Below are 27,876 nucleotides of genomic sequence, written 5' to 3'. Positions count from 1 at the left end.
TTTGACACTCTCCCTCTCTCTCTCTCTCACTTTCTCTCTCTGTTTTTCTCTCTCTCTACCACCTTCCTGCTCTCTCTCTCTCTCTCACACACACACACACACATACTCCCTCTATCCCTCTCTCTCTTTCTTTCTCTCCACCTCTTTCCCTCTCTCTCACACTCCCTCCTTCCCTCTGTCTGTTTCCTTCCCTCTCTCCCTTTCCTTTTTATAACTAAAAGGGGGGAAAAAAATGACAGGGTCTTTAATTAATGTGCTTAGCGTTCCCGTCAGGACGTGACAGATCTTTGCAAATTGTTCCTGTGAATAGGTCACGGTTCATCCGCGTAGAGACGGGCTTCCGCCAGAACGCGCTCCCGTCTTCAGCCGTCTCAGTCAGACTCTCCTCCCAGGCTTACCGTCCTCTTAATCTCTTCATTTTAAACACGCTAATTCTCTTTGTGGATGTTTGAACTGGATAACGAGCAAGTGCGTTTCAGAGTAATTCTGCGTACCACGTCCCTTATTAGATTTATCTTGGGGTAGACTAGGATGCAGTAGGGTTGGGGAGGGGGGTTGTACGTTTGTTTTTACCCCTTTTTTATCTTTTTGTTTTTCTCTTTTATCTTTGTTTTCTTTCTTTTCTTTTTTTCTTGTTAATTAGTCTTTGTTTCAATCTGCGCAGACTTTCGCACTGAATGACTGCAGTGTGCCGGGGGGCCTGGTTTGACATTCCACCGAAACTGAGCTGCGTTTTTGGTGTTTGGGCGTAACCCACCAGGCCCTATAGACCTATCTCCCAGTCACATCTGCTGACCGTTCCCATCATGGGCTCCTTACACACCCGTTAAAGCTGCTGTTTCATTTGTCCACCGGCCTCAGAATCAGAACCGCACGAAACAGCCAAGGACCGGAGGGCGACCTGCGGGGAACGGTAATACGCAACGCTAACGGGGTAGCTAAAGCTAACCGACTCCGCGGCGTGTTTGAAACGTAATCCGGCTTTGCCGTTTTTGCGAACCCTCGTCTATATGGTAAATGGTAAATGGACTGCATTTATATAGCTCTTTTATCCAAAGCGCTGTACAATTGATGCCTCTCACTCGCCAGAGCAGTTAGGGGTTAGGGGTTAGGTGCCTTGCTCAAGGACACTTCGACGCGCCCAGGGCGGGGTTTGAACCGGCAACCCCTCCGACTGCCAGACAATCGGTCTTACCTCCTGAGCTATGTCGCCCCCATACATACGTACACAGCAGCGCGCCTCCATATCGCGGCTATCGCTCACAGTTGGGGGGGAAACGTGTGCGGCCTGTTTTTCACGCGGTTTCTTTCCCGTGTCTGTCGTCCCTGAACGATGCGTTCTGAGCCGAAGAGCGATTCCTCAAAGCGCAGACTTTTTTTTATCCAGAGGAGCCCGACCGCGCGGTGCGACGGGGATGTAAATGGGCTACCGCAGAAATAAACGTCCGCTGTTTTTTTGCAAATCGAATTCTATTTGTTTGTCGTTTACTCGGTAGCTTAAAAACGCTTTTCCGCTCGATGTCTTCGGCGTGACGTATCGGCTTGCCGGTAAAAAATACGTTCCCGCCACGCGATTTCGTGCAGATTTTCCCACCTTTGTGACCGCGATCGATCGCGAAAAGAAGAGGCCGCGGTGCTGTTGCTGATGGAAGCAAGGCTTGGGGAATCGGACAAACATAACCGACATTGGCGAAGGGAAGGAATCCGAATCATTTCCACCGCGGTTCCCCAAGGGGTTACTCCAAATGCTGTGCCGGATTGTTTCTATAGGAAAATGGCCCGTGTTCACAAAGCTCTTTATCATTAGAGACCAACCCTGTCTTACCGACACAATACAACCCCCCCCACCCCCCCGCACCCCCGCCCGACGTGACTCAATGTCGATTGCCCCCCCCCCCACCCACCACCACCCACCCATCCCTCCACCGCTCCCAAGTCTCTGAAAGCTGATTTTTACACCACCATAGGATTTCCATAATCACTTTATCCATGTGATTTGATCTGCCTCACACACAAAAAGGAAGACATTACCCCCAATTTGAACCGGCAAAGATTTGCCAAACGGAGGGTAGCTGGTAGCTGCTGATAAAGAGGTTGGGTAGAGCTTTAGCAGTGGGCTGGAGAGCCGTGGTGAGCTGCCCAGTGAGACTTGGTCTTGGTAATATATTGGCAATTGATTATTTTTCCTGAAAGTTCATCTCGGTTGGAAACACATTTCACTTGACCTGCAAATTTCTGTTGCAAAAAAAAAATAAAAATAAAAAATGCTGCACAGTGCTGAGTCTCCCAAGGACAAAAACGTCTGCATTTTGAGGACATCAGGCCCGATTTGTTTTTGTTTTTTTGTGTGAATCTATTCTCTCGAGCGCATACATCCTCAATGTACCAGTTCATGGTTTGTTGATCCTGTTTGTTTCTGGGTGCGCTGCCTTCCAATTCGCTGGCTAAGGTACAGACCAACAAAAACGCACAGTGGGTACAGGACACTATGTGCCGCATAAATACAAACTGGAGAGAGGGAGATCTGTGTTCTAGAGTGACGTGCTGTCATATTCTTGTTAAGCCTACTAAAAACAGTGGAAAAGTCTGCTAAATAAGAAGATGAACTGTGAATCTTGTTGATTAACATGACAAGTGGATATGCAACAATATAATACACATTGTTCATTTTATTGCATGGTAAATGCAAAAGTGCACACTTGCAAAAGGTATTTATCATTGTTCCATGTAATAAAGTAAGCAATACATTTTTGCGTAACCCTCTCCTTCAAAAAAATATAATTTTTTCCCTTTTCGTAACAATTTTCAGGTCTTCTATCCTGCAGTATATAATTTGACCAACTCACCTGTTTTTATTCAAGATGACAACACCAACCTTTTCTACAGTAACAGTTACTCGGAAAGCCATTTTTCCCCCAACTTATTATTTAAACAGAAAATAAACCAACTCTATGATAATGGATGACTAGTCTAATAGCAAATTGATAGCTAAATAGATAACTATTGAAAACACATGCATATAATAATCTATACATAACATTTGCTATTTCATTGTGTCATACTGTATTCCATCTAGTGATCGTGATCAATAATTATGATATTTATATTGTTAGCTATATTCCCACAAAAGTGAAAAGTGAATCAAGGTGTACTAAGCTTCCTGACTTGGCATATAAAATGAAGCAATATGTTATTCATTGCAGTTTTCTAACAAAATATTACATTACATTTATTTTAGCAGACGCTTTTATCCAAAGCGGCGAACAAAAGTGCATATCATGGTCATTGGACAACTACAAAACACAGGTTCAATAAGGTACAATACTCATTTCTTAAAGCTATTTATAAACAAGAACATAGTTCAGTTCACGCAGTGAACATTATTCTGACAATGTGTAAAACATTACACAGGACAACCAGCATGCGTACAGAAGCACAGTAGATTATATGATTTAGTTGAAAATTGCTGCAGCAAAAATTATTTTGAGGTGAGGTTTTGTTTTTCATGTTTTTTTTTCTTTTTTTCCCCCCACTCCAGGGGTTTTATTGAAAAGGAAGTAGGCTAAGTATGGCCTGTTTCCTTGGTAACAATGGTATGAGTTAACCCAGCCAGGCTCTCGGCTGTGCTTTTAAATATTAATTTTATTTTTAAAATGATTTTTTTTTTTTTTTTTTTTTTGCATTTCTTTTCAAAAGAAAGCCAACCTTTTGACATTTCCATCTTTCAAAACTTGTCTCACCCCGGCCTCTTTTTTCTTTCTTTTCTTGACGGAGAAAGAACTTTCTTAGCCATTAGCAGACGCAGTTTCACGGTTGGACAGGCCTCCCTCTCGGCTGATCGTCCACTACACAAGATGACACTTCCATAAATTCTCTCCCTCCCTCTGCCTCACCCCCTCACTACCTGAACTACTTTATCCTTCATGGAGGCATTCTCCTATGGTCACATCCATCACGTTAACATCCATCCCTCCACAACTTCTACTTTTCAATTCAATTCAATTGTATTTGTATAGCGCTTTTTACAAAGAACTGCCACAAAGACACTTTACAGAGTAGCAAGGCAAGAGACAGAGCAAAAACAGCAAACAGAGCAAACACCAGGCCTGAATCCCCAAATAGCTGGTACATGAGGTAAAAAAAAAACTCCCAGTGGGGAGAAAACCCTCAAACGGCGGCAAGAAAAAACTCGCCAATAGGATGAAATCTCGAGAGGAACCCGGCTATAGAGGGGGAGCCCACAACATCTACCTCAGCATCTTTATCTACCAGGCAGCCAAACCCTCACCTATCCAAAACTATTCCATAACTCTGGATAATTCTTGACAATTCTTTAACTTTCTCCTCTGGAACCATAAGACGACCTAAAAAAATACCTTGATGGCGACCTTCTTATTCAACCTGGTCTTCTAGGGCCTGTTCCTGAACAACACAAAATCATATCCATCAGTCCCAGAACACAGACTCAGTCCTCCTCTTATCTCTATCTCTATCTCTTCACTTACGCTTCTCGAAAAACCTCCTTCGGCTGGCCTACCCACACGTGCCAGCAGGTCACTTGAGCTCGTTTTGGAAAATGTTGCCTCGTTGTTGGAACCATGTGTCTCCCGCTCCTGGTCTCCAACATTTGGCTTTTTAATCACAGCTCACATCACATTTAACACCGCGTTGCTTGCCTGCCAGGGAGGCGAAAACGGGAAGAGATGTATCTTTCCTACCTCACGGAAATTTTACACCCCTGTACAAGCCACTCTGTCAAAATAATCACTGGTCATCTGGCAGTTCCTAACCCTACGTGACCACACATTCCAAAACCGGCCTCTCTGTCTTTTCAAAATTCACACTGCTTTCCAGGAACTGAATAATTACATCTGCCACTCAGAGCCTGGTGACTCAACACACTGAATGACATCTGATTGCCTATTGTGCAATATTGATAGCCACTGTTGTATATCGAGATAGCTTGCTACAAGGTAGGTACTGTTGGTTGTGTTGACCTTACTGATGCATTGTTTGGCATTATGGAAGCTCTATGCTGTACGTTGACACTCTAATATACGTCTCACTGATAATTATTTTACACTACTGAGCGCACTACTGTAGGTTAGCGGCATGCTGTTTGTTGCTGGATCTAGAAGTTGCTAGATCTAGATCTAGAAGTGTGAAGAGAGAAACAGGGAAAGCACATTGCTGTATCTTGTTACACAATGCAACCACTACCCAGGGCAACTTGCCACACTTGTCCTTGCCCCTGTCTAAAGACTTCATTCAATTTGGCAAATGCATACATATGGGTCATTCTGTGGGCACAGCCCAGTAAAACACAATATATTCAAAGAGTACAGGACACTTGTGAAGTATATAGCTCTATCCAACATGCATCCACGCACGTGTGTTTGTGTGCATGTCTGTTTTTGTGTGAATTGTTTGTGAAGCCCCTAGGTTTTGGTCCTGTCCTCTGACACACACACACACAGAAATTCTGCTGTGTCTCGCTGTGGTGCTACTTGTCAGCTACTTATACTTAACCTCCGTGTCATACTTCATTTGCATGAAAAATAACTGGTTTCTTTTCAATGGGAAACCAGTGAGCTAAATGATCTCTCACAATCAAGAGCTTTTAGAGGGAAAGTGTAAGCAGGCTTACAGCAAGAACAAAAAAAAAAAACTAAGCCAAAAAAAAAAAACAGAAAGATGACTAATATTCCTCTCAGCTTGGAATAGATTTTCTGCATGTCAACCGCTGAAGGAGAGGTTGTAAATGCGATGGTAATAACGGACGGATGAAAGCCACGTGTTTATGTTGCCTGAAGCCCCCGAAACAGCGGCTCTCTCCTTTTGTTTGTTGTTGTTGCCCTTGTTCTGTGAAAGATGAGGTATACGTCAGATTTTCAAAAAAACAAGCACGAAACCGTCCAGACCCACGGCGCACCTGTACAAAGCGTCATGCGTAAAACTATATAGCTAGCTAGCTATGGCATGTCCTCGCCTCTGTAACGTTATGTGTTGTCCTCCGAGTGTCCATACATCTGTATCGGTGATACGCCGATAAGTAGGTCAACTAAAGTAGGCGCAACGCGAACACGTCAGGGTTAGCTAAAGTAACGTTAGGCGACAAAGCCGTGCTTAAAAATCTTGTGCCGTTCGAAGTGGTTATTTCGGGAGAGATGCACCTGCGCATGCGTCCTACTGAACGAAGCACCACCTGCGCATGCGTCCCACAAAACGTCCCTCTCGGGGCGTCCGTGAGTGAGTGAGTGAGTGACCACAATTTGCCACGCATAGCCCACGGCGGCAGTTCCTGCGCGCCGTTGGGAAAAACGTGAGTAATTAGAGGAGAGACGCTAATGCTTTTCTACCGTGTCATGGTGGGCTTTTGGGGGTTCAGTTCTCCCGTTTGTTTTATTTTTGCGACTGGGGTACCGTGAGGCGTCTTCTTAGTACCCTAGTGCAGGGCTTGTCCACACATAGGCCTGTGGTGGGGCTCTGGTTTTTCATTATTAATACTAATGGTTAGACACACCGCCTGTAGGTCAAGAAACCCGTCCGTATTTCATTGATTTTGTGATTAGCAATAACTAAACGTGCGTGCAGGGAGACGTGGGACGCCCCCCCTTTGAGGTTTAAGGACCTCTTAATGCAGTTTTACTTAGTTTCGGTTGCCATCGCAGACCAGTTGGGGGGGGGGGGGGGGGTGGTTTGGACTGTGGAGGGGATTTTGGAGGAGATTACAATCGTGGACCAGGATGGGGATGGAGGGCAACCTGTGATTTTTGGGTGTCCCAATCGAAAAACTGGGTGTGTCTAGAGCAGCCAGTATACTGTACAGTGTGGCATTGCCAGTGTCCTGTACCCGGGACGTGCATTTGGGCACTGGGGAGCGGAGATGGGACTGCTTGTCTGAGGAGACTGGCTGCATATTTAAGATCTGCTTCATTTGTTATTTCCACAGAAAACCAGCCACAGAGATACAGTTATTGACAGCTGTGAGGAAACACAGCTTAGCAGAGCCGCAATGGCCGCTGTCACAGCACATCAAGTAGCTCAAGTTAGGAAATTTCAATAATTACACCTCTGTTCTCTTTTTTTTTTCTTTTCTTTTTTTTTCTTAATAATCACTGACTTAATTAAAATGAGTTACAGAGCCAGATGGGAAGCAGATTGCGTTATGGAAAGGAGCCAGAAAGCAAGAAACACACAACAAGTTCTGCTGCTGTGGGGTGAACAAAAAAAAAAAAAAAGAGAGCGTGCAGAAACTAACGTGTGTGTGTGCACACGTGTGCGCCAGCGCACATACATGCGCACGCAGACGGCGCACGGACACGGTCTCCCATACGAACGGCTGAACCGCTGCAGTGCAGCCAGACGGCACAGCCGCGGCGCGGCGCGGCTCGTTGTAATCCAGGTCACACCGCGCTCCTTCAGAAGAACCGCCATCGCAGATCCCCATCAATCCCTCGCTGGGTGATTACGAGCCCCTCCAACTGCATTAGTTATTTATTCACTGCATTAGCCGGGTCCCCGAGAAGGAAGCTTGCGCACATTTCAAATAATGTTGCCGAAGGTAACTCCGCCATTGGTCGACCAGACATCTGCGCCGCCCAATCAGGGTTCTGTCTCCGATTCCTTGCCTTAGAACGACTTGACGACACAGACGAGTGCCCGTGGCTCTGTCGCCTTGCCTTGAATGTAAAATCGTTAAATATATATAATTGCAGTCGGTGCTCAGAAAATGGCTTCCGCGTCAGTGTGTCTTTTACCAGGGTTTCACGGGGTGATAAAGTGGAAAGAATGGGTTTCATTTCTAAATGCCACTGATGGCTGCCCCAGAAAGCCACTTTCAGAAGAGTAAGGAACAAGCGCTTTTAACAGTATGTGCTGTGCTGTATGTATTTTTTATTTGTCCAGGTGCTACCCTGTTAAGATGAAAATGGATTTCGTATCTATTTTAGTGGGCACTTTGCATTTGACACATATTGTGACGTCATCTGAGGTTAGCACGACTCAGTGTGTGCTCTTTCCAACACATTAAAGCTTTCAAGAACCAGTCAACTAGACTGAACGTCAGGCCAGACAGGTCTAGTGCCCACGGGGACCTGTGCTTTCTGTCTATTTTCCTTCTTGGAAACTTAACTAGGTTATCTATTTTCACGAGGAATCAAAATGATTAGGGTTCCTGTAGACCATCACTCTGGTGTAAGCACGTTTTTGACAGCATTTTATTTTAACATCATATCTTGGCTGATACTGTTTACTGAATGAATCTTGATCACCTTGATCTTGATTTGGTTTTTTTTTTTTTTGGAACAGTTAATCTGCAAAAGACATGCAATAGGCATTGTTTTTCCTACTATGGCAAACCTTAAACTAAAACAGTTTGAACTTTAAAGCACATTGAAATTTCAATGTTATTGACAATAATCACTAGTATTTATAGACCATGTAATATGTTACATACAATGAAACAAGACTAAATAAGTGTGATGTGAAAGTTATATGGACCTTAGCAATGAACTGTCATAAAATGGTAGTAAACATTTTATATTATCTATCGATGGACTACTATTCCCTCTGCTGGAAAGAACAAGAATTGCAAGAAAGTTGCTCCAAATATCTCTTGTACAGGAAGGCCCTGCAGCAGTGGGCTGTTTTTGTTCTGTCCAAGTCCTGATTTCCTGACTCCTGTGTATTATATTGTATTGTTACACTAATGAACACAGGTGAACTAGTCCTCAAGATGCCCACTTAGTAATATAGCTCAGAAAAAGAAAAAAAAATCGGTATAAAATTTTAAATAACATTTCCCACGTTTTTTAGTAGCCTGCATGTCGGGCAAAGCTAATTAAAGGGACTATATACAGTGTAATTCGATAGAGTGAATGCAGAAGTGGCTTAAAAATCATTTCACAGGAAAACTGAATTGGAAACTGGAAATCCAGTACCAGGTTTATTGGAAACGTGTGTACCTGCGTGTGCTGTGCATTTTTGTGTGCACTGTTGCCTTAGCGTTAGCAGGTTGACGGTTGAGATCGTTTTGATAGCTTAGCAATGTAATGGTAAATGAGTTGTAATTGCGCTACGTCATTTAGATCAGTGTTCGGAAAGTATACTGTTAAAGTGTAGAATCTAGAAAATAATGTAAGAGTCATGAAAAAAAAATTGCATTTAAATTTAAAACCTGCTTACCTTGACTGTTTGTGATGAATTCGACTCAGTCCCCCTTCCAGGTCCCAGCAGACTAGGCCTACTTTTTGTGGAGGCCATGAAAGTCGGTGGCCTTAAATGTCACCATTTTGTTGCTAAAATATTGCTCTTTTACAACAAATAAATAAGTCCTCCGTAAATCCTCTATAAATGGGTTGAGCTTTTTCTTTGTTGGCTAGGTGTCAGTCACTGGAAGAGCGGTTGTCCGGCAAGGAGTGATTGGTTTCTCCAGGGGGATGTCAGCTTTGAAGAGTCCTCCTCACTACACCGCAGACACCTCCTGGAGTTAAGCACCAGGGACCCTCATAAGAAAGTAACCCTGCTAGCAACACGAGAAGCTAATTGAAGGTGCTATATGTTAAAAGCTTATTTTTCATGTAGACCAATATTTTTTAAAGACACCCACTGAGCTTGCAGAAAGGTGCGCAGGAAAAGTATTGATTTTCCTCAAAAATATTATATTGACTACTTTGTATTCGTAATTTTACGGTCCGTAAATCATGTCTCTGTTTATGGTGTCTGCCTGTGACGTTAGATACTGGGGTTACCGCCTTTAACGACGCACCTGAGCCAGTAGCCTGCTCGTCTATTTCTCCAGAATGAAATTAGCAGCTGGTTGTCTGTTAGTTACGGTGGAGAAATGGCTGACTAAGTTAGTATGAAAACAACATCACATGTAGGCTAACCAAACTCGGAGCTCTTGAAATAGCAGTGGTCTTGTGCAGAATGTAGATAATAAACTGAGTAGCCTAGCTAGCTAGGTAGCTGGCTAGCTAGCATAGTAGTGAATGTTGAACACTCCCATTCCACAACGTTAGCTTATCCATAATATCTAGGTAGCAATAGTTAGCCTAGCTGTTGTGCAGTTGTTGAAACAAAGGGCGCTTGTGGCTTGCATTTTCCAACTTCGTACCATAACGTTGTTGTGTTGTGCAGCAGTTGAAGCCCAACATTACCCACACCTTATCTGATCTCAGCCACCCCTACCAATTAAAAACTGTCAACTGCTCATGCAAACCAGCCTGCAAAGCACTGTGTTTATTTCTTTCAGATAAAGCGGAAGCATTAGCTAATTCTGTCCCTGCAAATAATTATCAGATTACTGTGGTATAATTGCGTGAATGGAAAATGATAGGGATTTCCAATGTATGTAATTATTTAAAGACTCGTGTTCTCAGTTACGCAGGATGTATTAAGCATGAGTCATTACACCTATGAAACAGATTTCATCAGTGCCTGGATGGTTATAAAAAGTGTTGTCATTCACACATTATTGGTCAGCATAATTTTAGTCGCTGCAACACATTTGACTGCAGGTAAAGGTCACTTTCCAAAGTTTTGTTTGTATTAGTTTAATACAAACGCTGCAACTGTCTGAGGTGTAACATTTTATAGCTTTATACGGATTCAGAAGTAAAATACAGACTCTTGACATTAGTGAGAATGAGTGATTTGTGTATAGTCAACTAAAAGTTCAAAAGGTCATCAACAAATTACATTACAGTGGATACAATTTTTACACAGTTGGAATTTTGACGCATCGTGAATGAAAAACGAATACACTTTCTTCATGTGTATAGGCTATAAAAAATTGAAATTCTGATATCCAAGAATCATCATCATCATACTCAAATCCATTTGAGTAAAAATTCCCATAGTAATTAATCATATTTTGTTTAATGATGATGAGTATTGAGCCATCATAATATTTCCTTCATGAAAGTGAAAGTAGGAGAAACTGCACATTTATCACACTTAATGCAGTACATCAATGCTCTGGGAATGATTATTTATCAGGAAATTGCAGAAGGTCGGTCTGTTTGCATCACCGGAAGAACACGTACCAGTTCAGGTACCGATTAGTGAAAAGACATCACAAAACACACACACAAACACACAGAAGGCACCAGTACAAGCCGTTTCCAGACGTTTTCTTTTCCTGTTCCACACAGCAAAATGCATTTTTTTTTCAAATACAGCCTGAGACAGCGTTCGCTGGTCCACAGAAAGGGCATGTCTTGTGCTTCCCGTCGTCCCATTCATGACTGAATGAAAGCATTGCACTGTGCAGGTCCCATTTGACAGATATAATTCAGCTGGCACGCAGCACATCCGCAGATAACACCGGGACGTGAGACAGTCGCTCTGATGCTCAGCCTTAGCAGCTCATTTAGCGAGTTTCTCCTGGGGGGGGGGGGGGGGGGAGAGGAGGAGAGGAGTGCGGAATAAAAGCAAACAGTGCTGTTACTCTCCTGTCCATCTTCCGTTTTCAGCTGACACACAGACAGACAGACAGACAGAGTTCCGGTTGAAGCGTAGATACCAGGCATCACCTGCGCGGTGCGGTCTCCTCTCTTCCCTCCTCGCGTCGCTGTACTGAGCGACGCAGCACCACATGCGTGAAGCCTGAAAGACAGCGCAGGCCTCCCCTAATTTATACTCCTACGGACATCACCTTGACGGCTTCGCTGCGCGAAGTCCTCTTTCACTGGACAAAAAAAAAAAATACAGCCGTGCCTTTCTGAGTCGTGCACACGCACATGTTTAGCCCGGCGCGCGACGCCGTCACCCTATTTTCTCGCGCGCGCGATTGGGCCGGCTCCTCGGAAACGTGTACGTCAGAGTTCAGCGTGGACAAATAATACAGCACGACCTTACACCCCGCAAGGCCTTCGCCAAGTGGCAATGCAACGCTGTTGGCACCTTCGTTTTTGTCGAGCGATGCTTTTTTGGAAATAGTCTTGTGACAAGGTGTAAATTAGCCTTTTACTAATCCCCCAACACTGACACATCCTAACCATGCGTTTCATAGTGTTTTACATCAGGGTGTAGGGTACCAAGGATCCAGGGGGAGCCCAGTACCCCCCCCCCCCCCGAAAAGAGACCTGAACCCCCCCCCCCCCCCCAAAGAGCAGTAACAGTGATTGCACCCCCAACCCTCTTTTTGGCATACAGGGAAATGCCAAAGACGTGCACAGTGTACGTGTTTCATGCAGCACAAGTTGTGAGGCCTACGGGCTGTTCCTCCGCCTCTGCCCCGGTCCCCCCCGGGGGGGGGGGGGGTACTTATCTCACCTTCCACTGGCTCCTGGCGAAGTTCTCCTGGATCTGTTCACTGACAGAGCTGTGAATGTTCCTCTCCAGCACTTCCCCACCGGAGATCCTGCCAGATCAGCAGCGTGGCATAAAATAAGCTATTATTATATTAGAACCATGCAGACCCCCCCTGTGCAATTAAAATCCTCATACATTCACATAAAGAACAAAAGAAAACAAATTCAAAGATATTAATTTGTAGCAGTCACCTATCCTATGGCACTTGCTAGTTTCCTTCAGTGCATGTTTTATTTTTTGCTTAGTTCGATTATTTCTTCTCGATTTCCTGATCTCGATTTTGTAACTCTCTCAATTCGAGATTCCTTTGACTGAGCACTTGATTAGAGGGCTCAGTGTGGATCAGCTGCTGATCAGTGTCTTGCAGACTGGCAGTCAATTGGTCATTGAGAGCAGCTGTGGCGCATTTTCTCTTGTCCAATGAGGGCATGACGACGCCCTTCCTGTTGGGTTTAAAAGAGGCAGGAACACCATATATCTGCTTTCATTTTCTGATTTTACTCCCTCCTACTATGCATCTCATGTCAGAGCTCTGTTTTAGCTGTGAACTCAGCTGGTCTTTTACAACTTTTTGGTTGAGATTCCCATTACTTTAGTTGTCTGACCTATGGAGGATAAACTGTAGGAGAACTCGAAGGCCTCGATATTTTCGAGGTGTTCCGTTTAAAAGCACACCTGTGCGGGGTCACCTGCATTAGTTTGTTTATTTTATTAAAGCTCTGAAAACCCACATAATTCCTCTTATTTGCTGTTCAATGGAAAATAAAAGATTGTAAATCTTACAAAGGGAAAGGGGAGGGGGGGAAAAGCTTCAGTAATTTAAGTTTTCTGATGTCATCTATTGTATAGTGAAGAGACATTTGTTCATTAGTGCATACAGTGTTAAAGAGGCATTTGTTTAATACATCATTCTTATTCTAGAAACGTATTCATTCTTTTCTTCTTCCTGATCAGTGTGGGTATGCTGGTATTGCTGATTTTTATTTTAAGTTGAGATTTGAGGCATTATTGTTTTTTTAATTTTATTTGTGCTTAACACAGCAAAGATCTCTACTGCCCACTGGAGGAGGATTTCACTTTGGTTTTCTGGACACCATATTGCTTACATAAGCGATTAATATTTTGACCAATCAGAGGTGCTGTTCAATAGAGGGTTGCCAATCAAAAGTGAATTTGAAGTGAATAAAAATGACGCGTCTCACCTCCAGCTCTTTGGTTTAGTAATGACTCACTATTACTATTCTTTCATTTTGTTCATATTTCCTGTTTATAGAACTGAAGTAGATTGAAAATAATTGAAAAATGAAGTAGACATCTTTTTATCTCGTGGCTAAATGAACAGCTGTGACGCGCCGAAGGTGGTTTTATGTGAGGCGAGTGAATATTAAGTGGCGAATGTGTGTGCTAAATCTGGCTGAACCAATTAAAGACGGTGATCCAGGAGGACAGACATTTCCCGAACACTATTCTTGTGTGACAGATGGCACCCGCACATCTGCCACCTGTCAATCACATTGTAATCACAGTTTGTGGCCAATCTGTGGGAGTGTCTGCTTCAGTGTTGGGACAAAGCACACACAGATTAACAAGTACATGTAATTTCTATGAGCATTTCTAAGTGATTAAGCTGTAGTAGTTAACAGCCATGTTAGCAGCCATGTGGAATCTGATAATACTGGCAGTTATTTTCACTGTTTCTATTGGCTGTCGTGGAATGACCCCAGGGTCATACAGACTTCACCTGATTGGACGAATATGGTGGCACAGTCCCCAATAGAACACATTGTAATATTAACTACAGAAAAGTGCCCTGGCACTAGACACTGGTGAACACCTAGACACAAACTTGTTTGGGTGTTGATTGATGCTTGCACAAAATTCTAAAAATCTATTTTTATGGATTTAAAATCCTAATGGATGTTAGAAGTATGAAATTACTATTATGATCATTGTTATTATTACTGCACAAGTTTCTGTAAAATAAGCACTTGTTATTTAATTTCACATTAGTTCCAAGTCATATTCTGAGTTGTGTGCCATATGGAATGATTTATTTGTGTTACTGTGAAGTTGGTTAAGAGGTGTTAAAACATCTGAATAAATTAACGTGGTGCACCGAGACTGTAGGAAAGAGGACTGTGTAAAACCGAATGGCTAAGATAAAAGACCCAAAGTGTTGTGCGTTTACAATCCGAAGTGTGATTAATTGTTGTTTAAAACTCCAATTTTTTTCCACCGGAGACTCTAGCTAACAGCCTTTAGGTTGAGAGCATCGACCACTCATGTCATACATTGTTCTGTTAGTGATGGAGACACCGTGTCTCGTTCTCTTCAGTGAGCGATCTTGGTAGAACTTTATAGTTAACGGTAAATTTCAGGGCTGAGATCGATACGCAGTAAATTTCCCCCGGCTGAGCAAAGAAACGGTCAGATTCATGTTCCTTTTAATGCTGTCCAGGCAGCATTAGTGTAGATGAAGCTGATGAAACCGAGCTGTAAAATATGTGTTATTAATTCATTCTGTAAATGTGCTTAATGCAAGAGGGAAAAAAGGAAAGAAATATGTGACATTTCCCCATGGTTTAGATTAAATTACAGTCTACACTATAACTCATTTTAGCTTTTGATGTTAGCCACTGTAAAATTTCCTATCCTTGATTGATGTCGTACAATCAAGATAATTAGCCAGGATTAATTTCAGGTCATTAATTGTAGGCACCGTAGCGATCACACCTGTCGTGCTGGGTGGCGTATTTTACGTTTCGGTTCTTTGGAGAGGGAGACTAGACGCCAGTCCCCACATCTGACAGCTAAACTCTTTGCCTCCCTGAAAAAAAAAATGTTTTTCAAACACTGAAATAAAGAAAGCTAAAAGAAAACTGAAATAAATATCGTCAAAATACAAATGTTCTCAAATGCTTTTCAGTGTTTGGAGAGAATCGAGAGTAGCTGTATAGGAACGGCTTTATTGAACACTGAGAGGTTGTTTAGTAATATAAAAGCGTCATCTGTCAGATGTCACCTGGCTGTTCTGTTATTCAAAAACATTTTGAATAGAACAAGGAGCACTACAGAATGCAGAGTAACAGGATTTCCACTGTAAATAAGAAAACATTTGAGTTTGTCTTGTGCGCATGATGAACCTGGAAACAATGATCCAGCTGGATGAATGGGTTTCTAACTAAACAAACTAATAAATCTGAAGAAAACACAGAGTTTATTTTTGTATATGACAGAACTGCCATAATGCTATTTGTATTTTGGAGGTATTTATTTGTTTTCTTTTAGAATAAATGTGTAAATAATGCTTTGAAAATGTGCTTTGGAAAAAAAGGTTTTCTCCTTGTATTTTCCTTTTTGACAGGAAATCATTTTATTCAAAATGGATCCCCAGACAGGAAATCATTTTATTCAAAATAAACCCCAGACAGCTGTCCCATTCCTCCATTTGAAAAATGAATTTATTATTTAAATGTTCAGTGGTCAATTTTATTTGGAATTTGAATCCATCTGCGTTGCCAGAGTGCAGGTATATGAGAGGTACATAATGGAATAGGTTCAAAAAGAGGGTGGAATATTAATCTTACCAAGTATGCTGTAAGGCCTGTTCACAGTTGTATCGTGTATCTGGGTCTTTTTGCAGTAAGTGTGATATGAAGTCTTTGGCTGAACATGAAACAAAAAAAACGACACAAACTGAGGGAGACCGAACATAATTATATTACTTTAGTACTCTAAGGAATTAAGTATAAAATTTTTTAATAATACAAGGACCATACTGCCGGGATATGAATATTGCTGTGAAATCACATAGCTCATAATTGAGCTCCTCCTGACTGCAATATTTCCTTAGGACTATTCAAAAATAGCGAGATGACATCCAATAAAAAAATAACAATTACAATATGCAACCATGTACATTTTCAGCTGGCAGCCATGACTCCCTGTAGCTGTTTATTGGTGAAGTTATGAAAATTCACTCAAAATAAGTCCTGGCTGTGAGTTCTTATTCAGACACTTTTTGTGTGGTTTACTCTTTTAAGGCCTCACTAAGTCAGAAGTAGTTATGCATATATTATACAAAAATATATTTCCCATATTCCAGCCCGGTGGCCACATTTATTAAAATGTTCTTGATTTAAAATTAAATGTAATCTTAAGATCATTTCCCAAGTTGTGATTTCACTTTATTTATAAAAGTAATTATAAAAATAAAAGTGACACACTGAATAATGTTTCATTAAAATATTAATTTATATGTTAAATATAATGCATGCTGGGATAGGCTCCAGCACCCCTCACCCCCAGGTAATGGATGGATTATTATTATTTTTAAAAAGCTGTTTTGCCAGCGATAAAAGAAAGCAAATACCTGACTCAGAGATGCTGTCCCAGTACGGCGAATCAAACTCGTGCTCCGCCTCTACGATCTGCCGGTAGAGCTGTGTGTCGTTGTCATGGTAAAACGGAGGATAGCCGCAGAGCCTGGAGAGAGGAGAGCAGGAAGTGCTGAGGCAGGGGGTGGCTGTAGCTGGCAATGAGGAGCGTTTCATGTGCTGGTTTGCAGGCCCCAGTGCTGGTTTACAGGCCCCAGCGCTGGTTTACAGGCTCTTGTGCTGGTTTGCAGGCCCTAGTGCTGGTTTACAGGCTCTAGTGCTGGTTTACAGGCCCTAGTGCTGGTTTACAGGCTCTAGTGCTGGTTTACAGGCCCTAGTGCTGGTTTACAGGCTCTAGTGCTGGTTTACAGGCCCTAGTGCTGGTTTACAGGCCCTAGTGCTGGTTTACAGGCCCTAGTGCTGGTTTACAGGCTCTAGTGCTGGTTTACAGGCTCTAGTGCTGGTTTACAGGCCCTAGTGCTGGTTTACAGGCCCTAGTGCTGGTTTACAGGCCCTAGTGCTGGTTTACAGGCCCTAGTGCGGTTTACGGCTCTATGATCTGGTTCGAAGGCTAGTGCTGGTTTAACGGAGTGCGTTTCAGGCCTGGAGAGATGGTAAGCAGGATCACTAGTGTGTGGTTGCACAGGCTTCATGCTGGTTTACAGGCCCCAGTGCTGGTTTACAGGCCCATGCTGGTTTACAGGCCCTAGTGCTGGTTTACAGGCTCTAAGTGCTGGTTTCAGCCCCAGGTTGGTTTGCAGGCCCTAGTGCTGGTTTGTAGGCCTGTGCTGGTTTACAGGCCCTAGCGCTGGTTTACAGGGCCCTAGTGCTGGTTTACAGGCTCTAGTGCTGGTTTACATGCCTCTAGTGCTGGTTTACAGCCCAGTGCTGGTTTACAGGCCCTAGTGCTGGTTTGCAGGCCCAGTGCTGGTTTACAGGCTCTAGTGCTGGTTTACAGGCCTAGTGCTGGTTTGGTTTACAGGCCCTAGTGCTGGTTTACAGCCCTAGTGCTGGTTTACAGGCCCTAGTGCTGGTTTACAGGCCCTAGTGCTGGTTTACAGGCCTAGTGCTGGTTTACAGGCCTAGTGCTGGTTTACAGGCCTAGTGCTGGTTTACAGGCCCTAGTGCTGGTTTACAGGCTCTAGTGCTGGTTTACAGGCCCTAGTGCTGGTTGGTTTACAGGCCCTAGTGCTGGTTTACAGGCCCTAGTGCTGGTTGGTTTACAGGCCCTAGTGCTGGTTTACAGGCCCTAGTGCTGGTTTACAGGCTCCAGTGCTGGTTTACAAGCCCTAGTGCTAGTTTACAGGCCCTAGTGCTGGTTTACAGGCCCTAGTGCTGGTTTACAGGCCCTAGTGCTGGTTTACAGGCCTAGTGCTGGTTTTACAGGCCCAGTGCTGGTTTACAGGCCCCAGTGCTGGTTTACAGGCCCTAGTGCTGGTTTACAAGCCCCTAGTGCTGGTTTACAGGCCCTATTGCTGGTTTACAGGCTCTAGTGTGGTTTACAGGCTTCTAGTGCTGGTTTACAGGCCCTAGTGCTGGTTTACAGGCCCTAGTGCTGGTTTACAGGCCCTAGTGCTGGTTTACAGGCCCTAGTGCTGGTTTACAGGCCCTAGTGCTGGTTTACAGGCCCTAGTGCTGGTTTACAGGCCCTAGTGCTGGTTTACAGGCCCCAGTGCTGGTTTACAGGCTTTAGTGCTGATTTACAGGCCCTGGTTTACAGGCAAGGTCTGACAGGCACATGGCAGAGGTACGAAGCAGCTGTGGCTCCAGCCGCTGTCCTGTTGCCAGTCTTCCCTTTTGGCTGCAGAAAATTACTATCCTATTTCAGTCAAATACCACCCCCGGTCCAAAATCACAATCATCCCAACCACCCCAACACCCGCTCGCCAGATTGCAGTCTATCCCCCAAAACCCCCACCCACCCCCCTCCACTCCCTGGGTTCAGCTCAAATATGCCCCATAAAAAGCCCTTGGTCTCCCTCGGTTGACAGTTGGACACCAGACCGGACAGCTGCGGGACTCTTACAGTATGTAGGAGATGACCCCGATGGCCCACAGGTCCACCTCTCTGCCATAGGTTTTCTGCTGAAGAAACTCTGGAGCTGCAGAGGTGTTGAGAAGACAGGGGAGTCACTGGAGAGGTCAATGTGGTGTGTGTGTGTAAAGTCTTCTAAATGACAACAGGAATCCTAGGTCTCTTCTCACCCACATAAGCAGGGGTCCCACAGGCGGTGGACAGAACTCCTTGTTCTTCCATTTTGGAAAGGCCAAAGTCACTGATGAGGATTCTGGAGTCTTCTCCAGGACTTTCGTACAGCAGGTTCTCAGGCTGAGTGAAAAATGTACCTGAATACCTGACAGTGTTATATGGGAGCACACAGCCATCTCAAGAGCATTTCTGTAGAATAGCCCACTAGACAAACGGCACTGTCGCCTCACAGCCAGAAGGTATTGAGTTTGAATCCCGGACGAGGGTCTTTCTGCATGTTCTCTCTGCAGCCGCGTGGGTGTCCTCCGAGCACTCGGGTTTCCTGTTACAGTCCATGCAGGTTAGGCCAAGTGGAGACTCTAAATTTACCTGTAGGCATGAGTGTGTGTGTGTGAGTGAATGGTGTGTGGGCCCTGTGATGGATTGGCGACCCGTCCTGGGTGTATTCCTGCATCTCGCCCATGCATGCTGAGACAGGCTCCACCCCCCCATCCCCCACCCCCCTAACCCTGACCAGGAATAAGCAGCTTAGAAGATGGATGGATGGATGGATGGTTGGATAGTCCAGAAGACTGCATGGCACATGGACGGGGGACGGGGACAGGGGGGACCGGGGGGGGGGGGGTACAGTACCTTCAGGTCCCTGTGCACGATGCCCAGCTGGTGGAGGTATCTGACTGCGTCCAGGACCTGCTGGATCACAGGACGGGCGTCGTTCTCCGCGTAGCTCCCCCTCTCCAGAATCCGCTCCAACAGCTCCCCGCCCGTCACCCTGACGCAGCAGCACAGGGCAGTAAGCTGGACCGCGCTGGGGCACAGTCTGTTTCTGCCAGCGCAAAGTTATTTCAGCGTATTTATACACACCGGGGGGTTCAAACGAAACCGTTTCCCCGCTCGTTTTTCAGTGTTTACAAACTCACAGCTTACCACAGCAGCCTCACCTCCATGCGCACACAGTCAGCATAAAGCCCATGGTGCGGCTGAATCACCAAAGAATAAAAGCTTCGCAAATGAAGTTGTGCTCAGAAGTACAATAGCATGAATGAAAAAAATGTATAAATTAAATTCCAGCTTTGACAAGCTCGCTACCTCTATCCCCCCCCCTGGAAAACTGTTCCACATTTCACTTCTTGACTAAACAGTCAAGAAATAGAAAATGTGTACTGTGTACTTGATTTATTTATTTATTTTATAATACTTTTATTATATTCAAAAAACATTGACACAGGAAAACAACACCCAAAAACAGTGAAAAATGAGTGGGCACAAACTAATGTAAATGAATGAACAGCACAGGACACAAGCTGGGTAGGCTTAAAAATAAAATAAAACTAATATGGAAAGTGTATTTAATTTACATCTTAGCATTCTACTCTTAGCAGAAGGAGCAGATTCCACTTACAGAGGCATCACCAGATAAAGCTTTGCTGGCGTTTCGAAGGTTTCCTCCAGAGAGACGATGTTCTGATGGTGGACCCTGCAGGACAGTGGAGTTTAGACACTGTCCTTTGAGAGGAATAAAAATGCATTATGCGTGCAGTCCATATTTAAGGCAGCAGAGATCATACTGCGTCTTGTGCTGGACAGAATGATTCCATTACAGTGTGAAAAGCATTTATATTTTACACAACACCCTTATACAAAAAATACACCTTGACAATCTGGAATTCTTTTTTTATCTGAATTTAGCGAAGGCTACTGAACACATTAGACCGCTCATTGCAAATATCAGGTATTTACAACGAAATGAGAAAAAAAGACTGACTTGCGAAGCACAGCGATTTCGTTCTCCAACAAAGCCTCTTTTCCCTTCAGCGCCCTCTTGTGGATGCACTTGACAGCTACAAGCCTCTGAGAGTGGCGATGCTGAGCCACCCACACCTCTGAGAAGGAGCCTCTGAAATGCAGTCATTTCAGCCAATGAGAAGGAGCCTCTGAAGTGCATTAATCATTTCAGCCAATGAGAAGGAGCCTATGAAACGCATTAATCATTTCAGCCAATGAGAAGGAGCCTCTGAAATGCATTAATCATTTCAGCCAATGAGAAGGAGCCTCTGAAACGCATGAATCATTTCAGACAGGGAGAAGGAGCCTCTAAAAAGCAATTAATCCATTCAACCAATGAGAGGGAGGCTCAGAATTTTTTTATTTGTACCAATCAAAAACTGGGTGTGCCTAGGACACAAGGGACACACTGTGCCCCCGCCAGTGCTCTTGACTGGGGTCAGCTCACCTCGGAGACGGGCGACCATAACTGCAGAGCTGTTGTGTAGCCACTGGACTGCACTCACACTCAGCCCATAGACACGCTGCCGTATTGTTGGCACTAATATTGTGTCAGCATCCAGCACCTAGTTTATTCTGAGCCGTGAAGTACGGCCACAGCTGTAAACAGAGCTTCAGCATTGCTCATAACGCTGGACTCCAGGGACAGTTGTGTGTGTGTGTGTGTGTGTGTGTGTGTGTATGTGTATGTGTGTGCGCATTCGGGTGCGTGTGTGTATGCGTGTGCGCGTTCGGGTGTGTGTGTATGTGTGTGTGTGCGTGTGCGTGTGTGTGTGCGTGTGCGTGTGCGTGTGTGTGTGTGTGTGTATGTGCGTGTGTGTGTGTGTGTGTGTGTGTGTGTGTGTATGTGTGTGTGTGCGTGTGTGTGTGTTTGTGTGTGTGTGCGTGTATGTGTGTGTGTGCTGTGTGTGTGTGTGTGTGTGTGTATGTGTATGTGTATGTGTGTGTGTGTGTGTGTGTGTGTGTATACAGACTGACTCACTCTCCCAGTTTTTCCTTCAGCTCGTACACCGCTGAAATGTCCTCCGCTTTCTGCCTGTCCTTAATGAAGGGCATCTTCCACCTCGGGGGGGGAAAGGAAGTCTGAAAGCAGAAGAACTGTGCCTTTTGAACCTCCCTTAGAGTTCTGGATTTCTGCAGCTCTCTCATATTGTTTATACCAAGTGTGATTATACTTACATACAAAATCTTCTAACTCTTTGTATGTGGGCTCTTTTGATGTGTCCGTGCACCTTCAGGTTATCACCATTCATAAGGAAGGCTAATACCTGGCTAACATTAATGCCAATTAGTACAATTTTGATCAACTTGTTTCATGATCCTTCCCGTTGTTAAATTCACATATTTACATGTGATATCTATGATTGCGGCAAGCGAAATCGAAAATTCAGAATTTTACATTAAACAGTTATGACGGCCCTGACTGCTCACTGTGTGTGTCAAGACAGTCATGATAAAAGTTACTTAAATCCTTGGAACTTTTAAAACACCTGATTTTGTTGCTTCATTTGGCAGTGTAATAACTGTGTGCAAATCTAGCCATGTTCCGATTTCAGTGCGATGCTACCACGTTCCTGACATTTTACAAGGATATTGAATTCATAACATCTGTTTATTGCCTTGTTTGGCTGTTTCCCTCTAGGTAACACGCCACCTGTTGCTGCAGGGCATTCTTGTCCTTGTTACGTTGTTTGCAAAGGTGTGAGATTTGACAAAGATGGTGAGATTTGACAAAGACAGTGCAACGCTTAGCACAGTAACGCCTTTCTAGCTGCCATATCAGAGATGCATGGTCACAACTTTCCTAAACACCTACTGAGGGATTGCATCTACTGGTTCTGAGATGCGGTGGGTGAAGTTTGGGTCACAAAACAGACGTTAAAAAAAAAATCACAACCCTTAAATCAGTTGCATCCTAGAGAGAGAGGTTTTGCAATGATAAACAAAATGACAAGTCTCAGTACACCACATCTACAGTAATCGGTGTCTGAGGACGGTTTATCCTGGCTAAAGACCAGAATTCTATGAGCAGAGGGTGCCCTGCTTTAAAGTCTTCCAGAAAAAAAGAGAATGGTTTGCACTTGATTACCCTAATGTTCCAAATACATATACCTGACTACGCTTAAATTTATGAAGCTATGATGCTCATCAAAAATAGTGATAAGGAAAAAAAATAGGAATGGAATTAATTGATAAAAACCTGTACACTAAAGCACACCGACACATCCCTGAATACAATGGCTTTTAAAAAACAAAAAAACAAGAACTTCTTCTGCAGTGTCATGAAACAAAATGTTTACCTGTTGATTGTTGCAATGGAGAAAACCGTGCTTGCTTTCTCTTCCTGATGTCACAGCTTAGCTTTTCTGCCACCACCACTCCTCATCCCTCTGACCACACACACACACACACACACACACACATTGTCATTTAACTGAAAAACACATTCTTTCTCAGAATTAACTTTGTCCACCCACACATAGAGGAAGGGAAAGGGAGCGAAAGACACAGAGAGGGAGGGAGGGAGGGGGAGAGGAGGGAGTGAGAGAGAGACAGGGAGGGAGGAGAGGGAGAAGGAGAGAGAGGGAGAAGGAGGGAGGGGGAGAGTCGGAGGGATGGAGGGAAAGGGAGAGAGAGAGAGCCATGGAAACTGTCTTGACGTACTGCACAAGCTTCAACATCAGTAGCACGGCCACGCCTTATGATGATTGTAAGGAGGTTAAGCTCAGCATTATGGTCATTGTATATTGTGCCAATGAATTCATGGTGAAACATCTCATGGGTGCCACGTTTACTGTCATAGTCTCGTTAAAACTAGCCTCCAAATCCTTAACATTCAATTGTCTAAGTCATACATGCAATGCCATTAGATGGGGCCAGACAGATTTGACAGATTTAATACTGTGTGAAATCACTTTCTTTGGTTGGGATAGATTCAAGGCACCTAGTTCAAGGTGTGGAGTCATTTCTGGTGTTGTGAAAATGCATTGAAAATTCAATGGAATGCGTTACCCACTAGAGAACACTGTCCCAAAGTTCCAAAGCGGCCTCAGTTCCGTTGCCACGTGCATCCGTGTTAGGCAGGAAAACAAGGTCACAGTGATGATTTCACCATTAAAACTGGAGCATGGGACATTGAGCTGTTGCTGTGTCTGCAGAATTAAGCTATGTGTGTGTGTGTGTGTGTGTGTGTGTGTGTGTGTGTGGATGTGTGTGTGGGTGTGTGTGGATGTGTGTGTGGGTGTGTGTGCATGCGTGTGTGTGTGTGTGTGTGTGTGTGTGTGTTTGGATGTGTGTGTGTGTGTGTGTGTGTGTGTGTGTGTGTGTGTGTGGTGTGTGTGTGTGTGTGTGTGTGTGTGTGTGTGTGTGCGTGTGTGTGTGTTTGGATGTGTGTGTGTGTGTGTGTGTGTGTGTGAGACATTGTCCAATCCTGGGTTCAAGAACGGCCTCTCTATGGAACAGCAGAAGCTTTGAATGCTGTTTATCCTGAGCAGCCTGTCTTCTGTACAGTGTTTGCAGTCATACTTGTACTTGCCTTGTAAGGTTGCAGGGTAATCCACCGTAAGGGCACGTTAGTCCAAACCCCGCTTTGGCACAAATAATCCAAACAAGTGACTCCCTCTGCTGCTACTCGTGCACAGGAGAGAACTCCCATGAGCTTATGAAATGATTTGCTTTATGAATTGTTTTCCCCTCTGCAATGAAAACATCCATTTTTCCAGGAAAATGTGTTTTTCCAGGAAATTTGGGGAAACTGTTTTTTGTCGTAGATCCCATGGCAACCAACTGTGAAACCACTCTGGACCATCCCATATCAAAACAAATAATTCTTATTATTATTCTTATTATTATTATTATTAGTAGTAGTAGTAGTAGTAGTAGTATTATTACTGATAATTCTAATTTTAAGGTAATTATTAGTTTACTCTTTGCTTCAACTTTTCAAAAAAATTGTAAAATTAAATTTTTTCCTCATCAGGTCATAGGTATTTATTAACACTGCAATGTTTCCTCTGGATGAGCACTTGGGCACATTGTGGATCTACCCCTGTTTTGGGAGTGCCGCTATACTGTACATACCATCGAGAACTGTAGGAGCGGTATATACTCACACACTTCCTGCTTTCTCTGAAGAAGTGTCAGCCACTTCCAGGAACTGCGGTTGTACGCCTTCCAAGAAGTATATCTGGAAACAAGTTTTCAATTTCAATACTACAGCTTTTGTTTTTCAACTTTGTTTCCCAGGATTCACTTCCAACGTATAAACAACTTGTAAGTCATGCTAAGTGGAAACAGACAGGGCAGTTGAGGTTTTGTGTAAAAAGTGTATTCCAGTTTTTTTTTTGAATTAGTGCGATTTCAGCTCATTACAAACACGTTGAATAATAACCACTGTGTTGCCAGAAAACCCGCCTTTGTCGAGCGTGGATCTGTCATCCCTGGCACACAGTGTATGAGGTTTACAGTCATTGAGCTTTTGTAGTGCATCATTCCGTCCACAAGGGGGAGACCTTGCATCACATTCTTAAAAACGAACCAAGGAGACACTGTAACCAAGGAGATACAGTACGATTGATTTTGTGTAGTTCGGATTGGTTTTTATCTTTTTATGCATTGGTTAGAAACATTCCCATCCTCACACATATAAATTCTGACACTCATTTCCTACTCATTTATATTATTAATTCTATTCTCCCAATTTTTAAACTACATTTTACAAATGTGTAAAGGATCTCTTCAATCGGTTAAGCCTGTTATGTGACCACAGTGTTATATGGTCTGTATTAACCAGGCTCAGTCACTCAGCATTGGTGATTCGATGTAAGGAAACACAGTAACCTTTAGAAGCAATTGAAGGAAATTAGCATTGAAACGGCTCCTGGGGGCCAATCGTTAGATTGTGATTCACCCTATGCGGACCGTACATTGAGTAGTACAAATCTGTGAGCCTCTAATTCTAATGAATGAATGAATTTGAATGGAAGCAGTGATTCATTCATTTTAAATGGCAAACACAAAAGGCACTCAAAATTCTTGTACATCCTGTGTGTGATTAACAAGAATGCATTCAAAATACTACCACTAATTACATTTCTGTGGCTATTTTTGACCGACTGTGGTTTGGGGGGGCGGGGGGGGGGAGTTGCGGGTGGTGGCAGACCGTGAAATCATTGCAAGAACAATAGCATCGAAAAAAATATTCGCACCCTGTGACCTCAGCACAATTAAAATGCCTTCCAAAAAAAAAAATTATAATAATAATAAAAATGCATTTAAGCTCTGAATCATCATCACTGGCCCAGGGGTGGTTGTGTGGCCCTAAAGGACCTCACAGGAGCATTTCGCACCAGCAGCCGGCTCTGCGTGCCAGCTACGGTTTGGATACCCCGATCAGGCTCTGTAACGTGAGTCTATATCCGCACATTGATTTAAAATACCGGAGTCCATTTAGCAGAGTCCGTACTCCCGAGGCTTGGGACAGACGTTCGCTGACACGTGACGCCAGAGCTCCGGGCATCGGGAAGCTGCGAGCTTCGCATCGACCGACGGACATCGAGAGAACGTTCACATTGATTTAAAAGGAGAATTACGAACCGTTGTAGGCCCCCCCGATGAAAAGCATTAACGCAGACCATTAACGTCCGAACGATAAAAGTTGAGGTGAGAGTGCATGCGCAACGTTACTAAAGCAATATACCAATGCCCGCGTAGACATTGATCCAGAATCTTTGATGAGCATGACCTTGTCTATCGCAGTACATGGAAGTGCCTGTTACAGCTTACGTCCAGCTCACAATCATTTTAAACCCGGGCGTGGGTCTGAGGAACAGCTAATGGAACCGCTGCGCCATTACTCCGATCGTTACCTTACATCACAGGCATTTAGCAGACGCTCCTGTCCACAGCTCTTACGCAGCTTTGCCATTTTTACACAGCATCCATTTATCCAGCTGGATGTACACTGAAGCAATGCAGGTTAAGAGCCTTGTTCGAGGGTACAACGGCAGTGCCCTACCAGGAAATCGAACCTGCAACCCTACGTAAGAACGCGAACGACAAGGCCGATGCGCTGAAAATGCGAGGCCTGGCTGTACGTACTCAGCGTGCGTTTCTCCTGTCCCTGCAGAGGTAATAAACCCGAGTCCTCTAGGGGGCGATCCAGGACAGTCGAGAAAAAGGGAGAAAGCGCAAATCAAAGAAGAAGGTTTCATCCTGTTGCTGCCTGCCATAGTGCCCCTTCATTGTGACACTTCACACTGCAGTTTTCCCGTCCCGTCCCAACCCATCCGTCCGTCCTTCCTTCCATCGGACATCCTTCTGCGCGACTCAGGAGCACCTGTCCTCTTAAGCGCGTCCTCGTCAGCTGTGGACGGAGCCCCCCGAGCAGCGGCAGCTGCTGTGCCATCCTTATTTCCATGAGAATGGCGCAGCCTTCACTGCGGGGGGGGAGCTGTCCTTGCGCGAGCAGAGAAGGTTCCGGATCTCCAGCCCACAGAGAAGCACAGCTCCTAGACAAACCCCCTCAACCAAACGGGCTTCTGCACAAAAATCACTTGTGGGTCTCAAAAAAAAAAAAAACAACTTAGTTTTGTTGAATTGTCTTATGTGAGTACCAGACCTCTTGCAATGCAGCCTTACAGTCAACAACATTGTATCGGCAAGAACAGACTTAAGGTATTTAAGTTGTGGTTTGTTTTAGGTAAGTTAAGTTTAACGTGGATAACAAGAAACCTGAAGAACTCACACCGGGTCAAGGGTATTGAACTGAGAAATGGTCTTGGCAAACATTTTGGTGTCGTATTATCTTACAGCCAGGGCCTTCCTGCTTTACACTGTTCCAAAATGTTTGGAAAATGAGTCATGCGAAATCCTGTTTCTACTGGAAATTTCTACTGTACTACTTAAAAATACTCTCCAGTTCTGAGCTTCCCATTTCCCCTCCACAGACAGAAAATATTTTAATTCAAAACAATACCAGGCAGTCCCTGAATTGAAGGTCTGTGGCCTCTCCCTGCTTTTTTTTTTTTGGGGGGGGGGGGCGGGGGTGAGCGCCCCCATCCGCATAAGGTTTAGATCAGGACGCTAACGCTGGACGACCCCTTCGCGACCTACGCCATTGTCTCTCCTGACGCACTCGTGCACCGAAAAAAGAAGCGCGAGCCGCGATCTCCGGCCGCCTGTCGGAAA

General features: G+C 44.2%; 2 protein-coding genes across 4 annotated transcripts in view; one reads left to right on the top strand and one right to left on the bottom strand.

Annotated features, from left to right (window-relative positions):
* Positions 1–27,876, top strand: part of slc6a8 (solute carrier family 6 member 8) — a 93,975-nt gene that overhangs the window by 18,179 nt on the left and 47,920 nt on the right. The gene's annotated exons all lie outside the window — the stretch shown is intronic.
* On the bottom strand, positions 12,229–24,480 carry pnck (pregnancy up-regulated nonubiquitous CaM kinase). 3 transcript variants are annotated; one of them, XM_064300610.1, is made up of 10 exons: positions 22,989–24,480; positions 21,671–21,751; positions 20,669–20,800; positions 20,306–20,380; positions 19,537–19,729; positions 18,900–19,023; positions 18,721–18,796; positions 16,691–16,803; positions 15,906–15,984; positions 12,229–12,367 (listed from the first exon to the last, which is right to left on the bottom strand). In XM_064300610.1, exons 2-10 carry the CDS (start codon positions 21,742–21,744, stop codon positions 12,271–12,273), a joined length of 963 nt encoding a protein of 320 aa, XP_064156680.1. In that variant the 5' UTR covers positions 21,745–21,751; positions 22,989–24,480; the 3' UTR covers positions 12,229–12,270. The 3 variants fall into 3 exon arrangements, with proteins under 3 accessions (XP_064156680.1, XP_064156679.1, XP_064156681.1); XM_064300609.1 differs by having other exon boundaries at positions 21,671–21,771; positions 22,989–24,479; XM_064300611.1 differs by having other exon boundaries at positions 12,230–12,367; positions 19,537–19,675; positions 21,671–21,771; positions 22,989–24,472.

This window comes from Anguilla rostrata, chromosome 11 (genome assembly GCF_018555375.3).
Source record: "Anguilla rostrata isolate EN2019 chromosome 11, ASM1855537v3, whole genome shotgun sequence".
Classification (NCBI taxonomy): domain Eukaryota; kingdom Metazoa; phylum Chordata; class Actinopteri; order Anguilliformes; family Anguillidae; genus Anguilla; species Anguilla rostrata.
This window is presented reverse-complemented; position numbering and strand designations above follow the sequence as displayed.

What these genes read in the sequence shown, in the direction of transcription:
- pnck (XM_064300610.1), bottom strand. Translation starts at nt 21,744, where the DNA reads ATGCCCTTCATTAAGGACAGGCAGAAAGCGGAGGACATTTCAGCGGTG. An exon ending in GAAATCGCTGTGCTTCGCAA is followed by an intron (nt 20,381 to 20,668) that starts GTCAGTCTTTTT and finishes ACTGTCCTGCAG; the next exon opens with GGTCCACCATCAGAACATCG. An exon ending in TCGTGCACAGGGACCTGAAG is followed by an intron (nt 19,024 to 19,536) that starts GTACTGTACCCC and finishes TTTTTCACTCAG; the next exon opens with CCTGAGAACCTGCTGTACGA.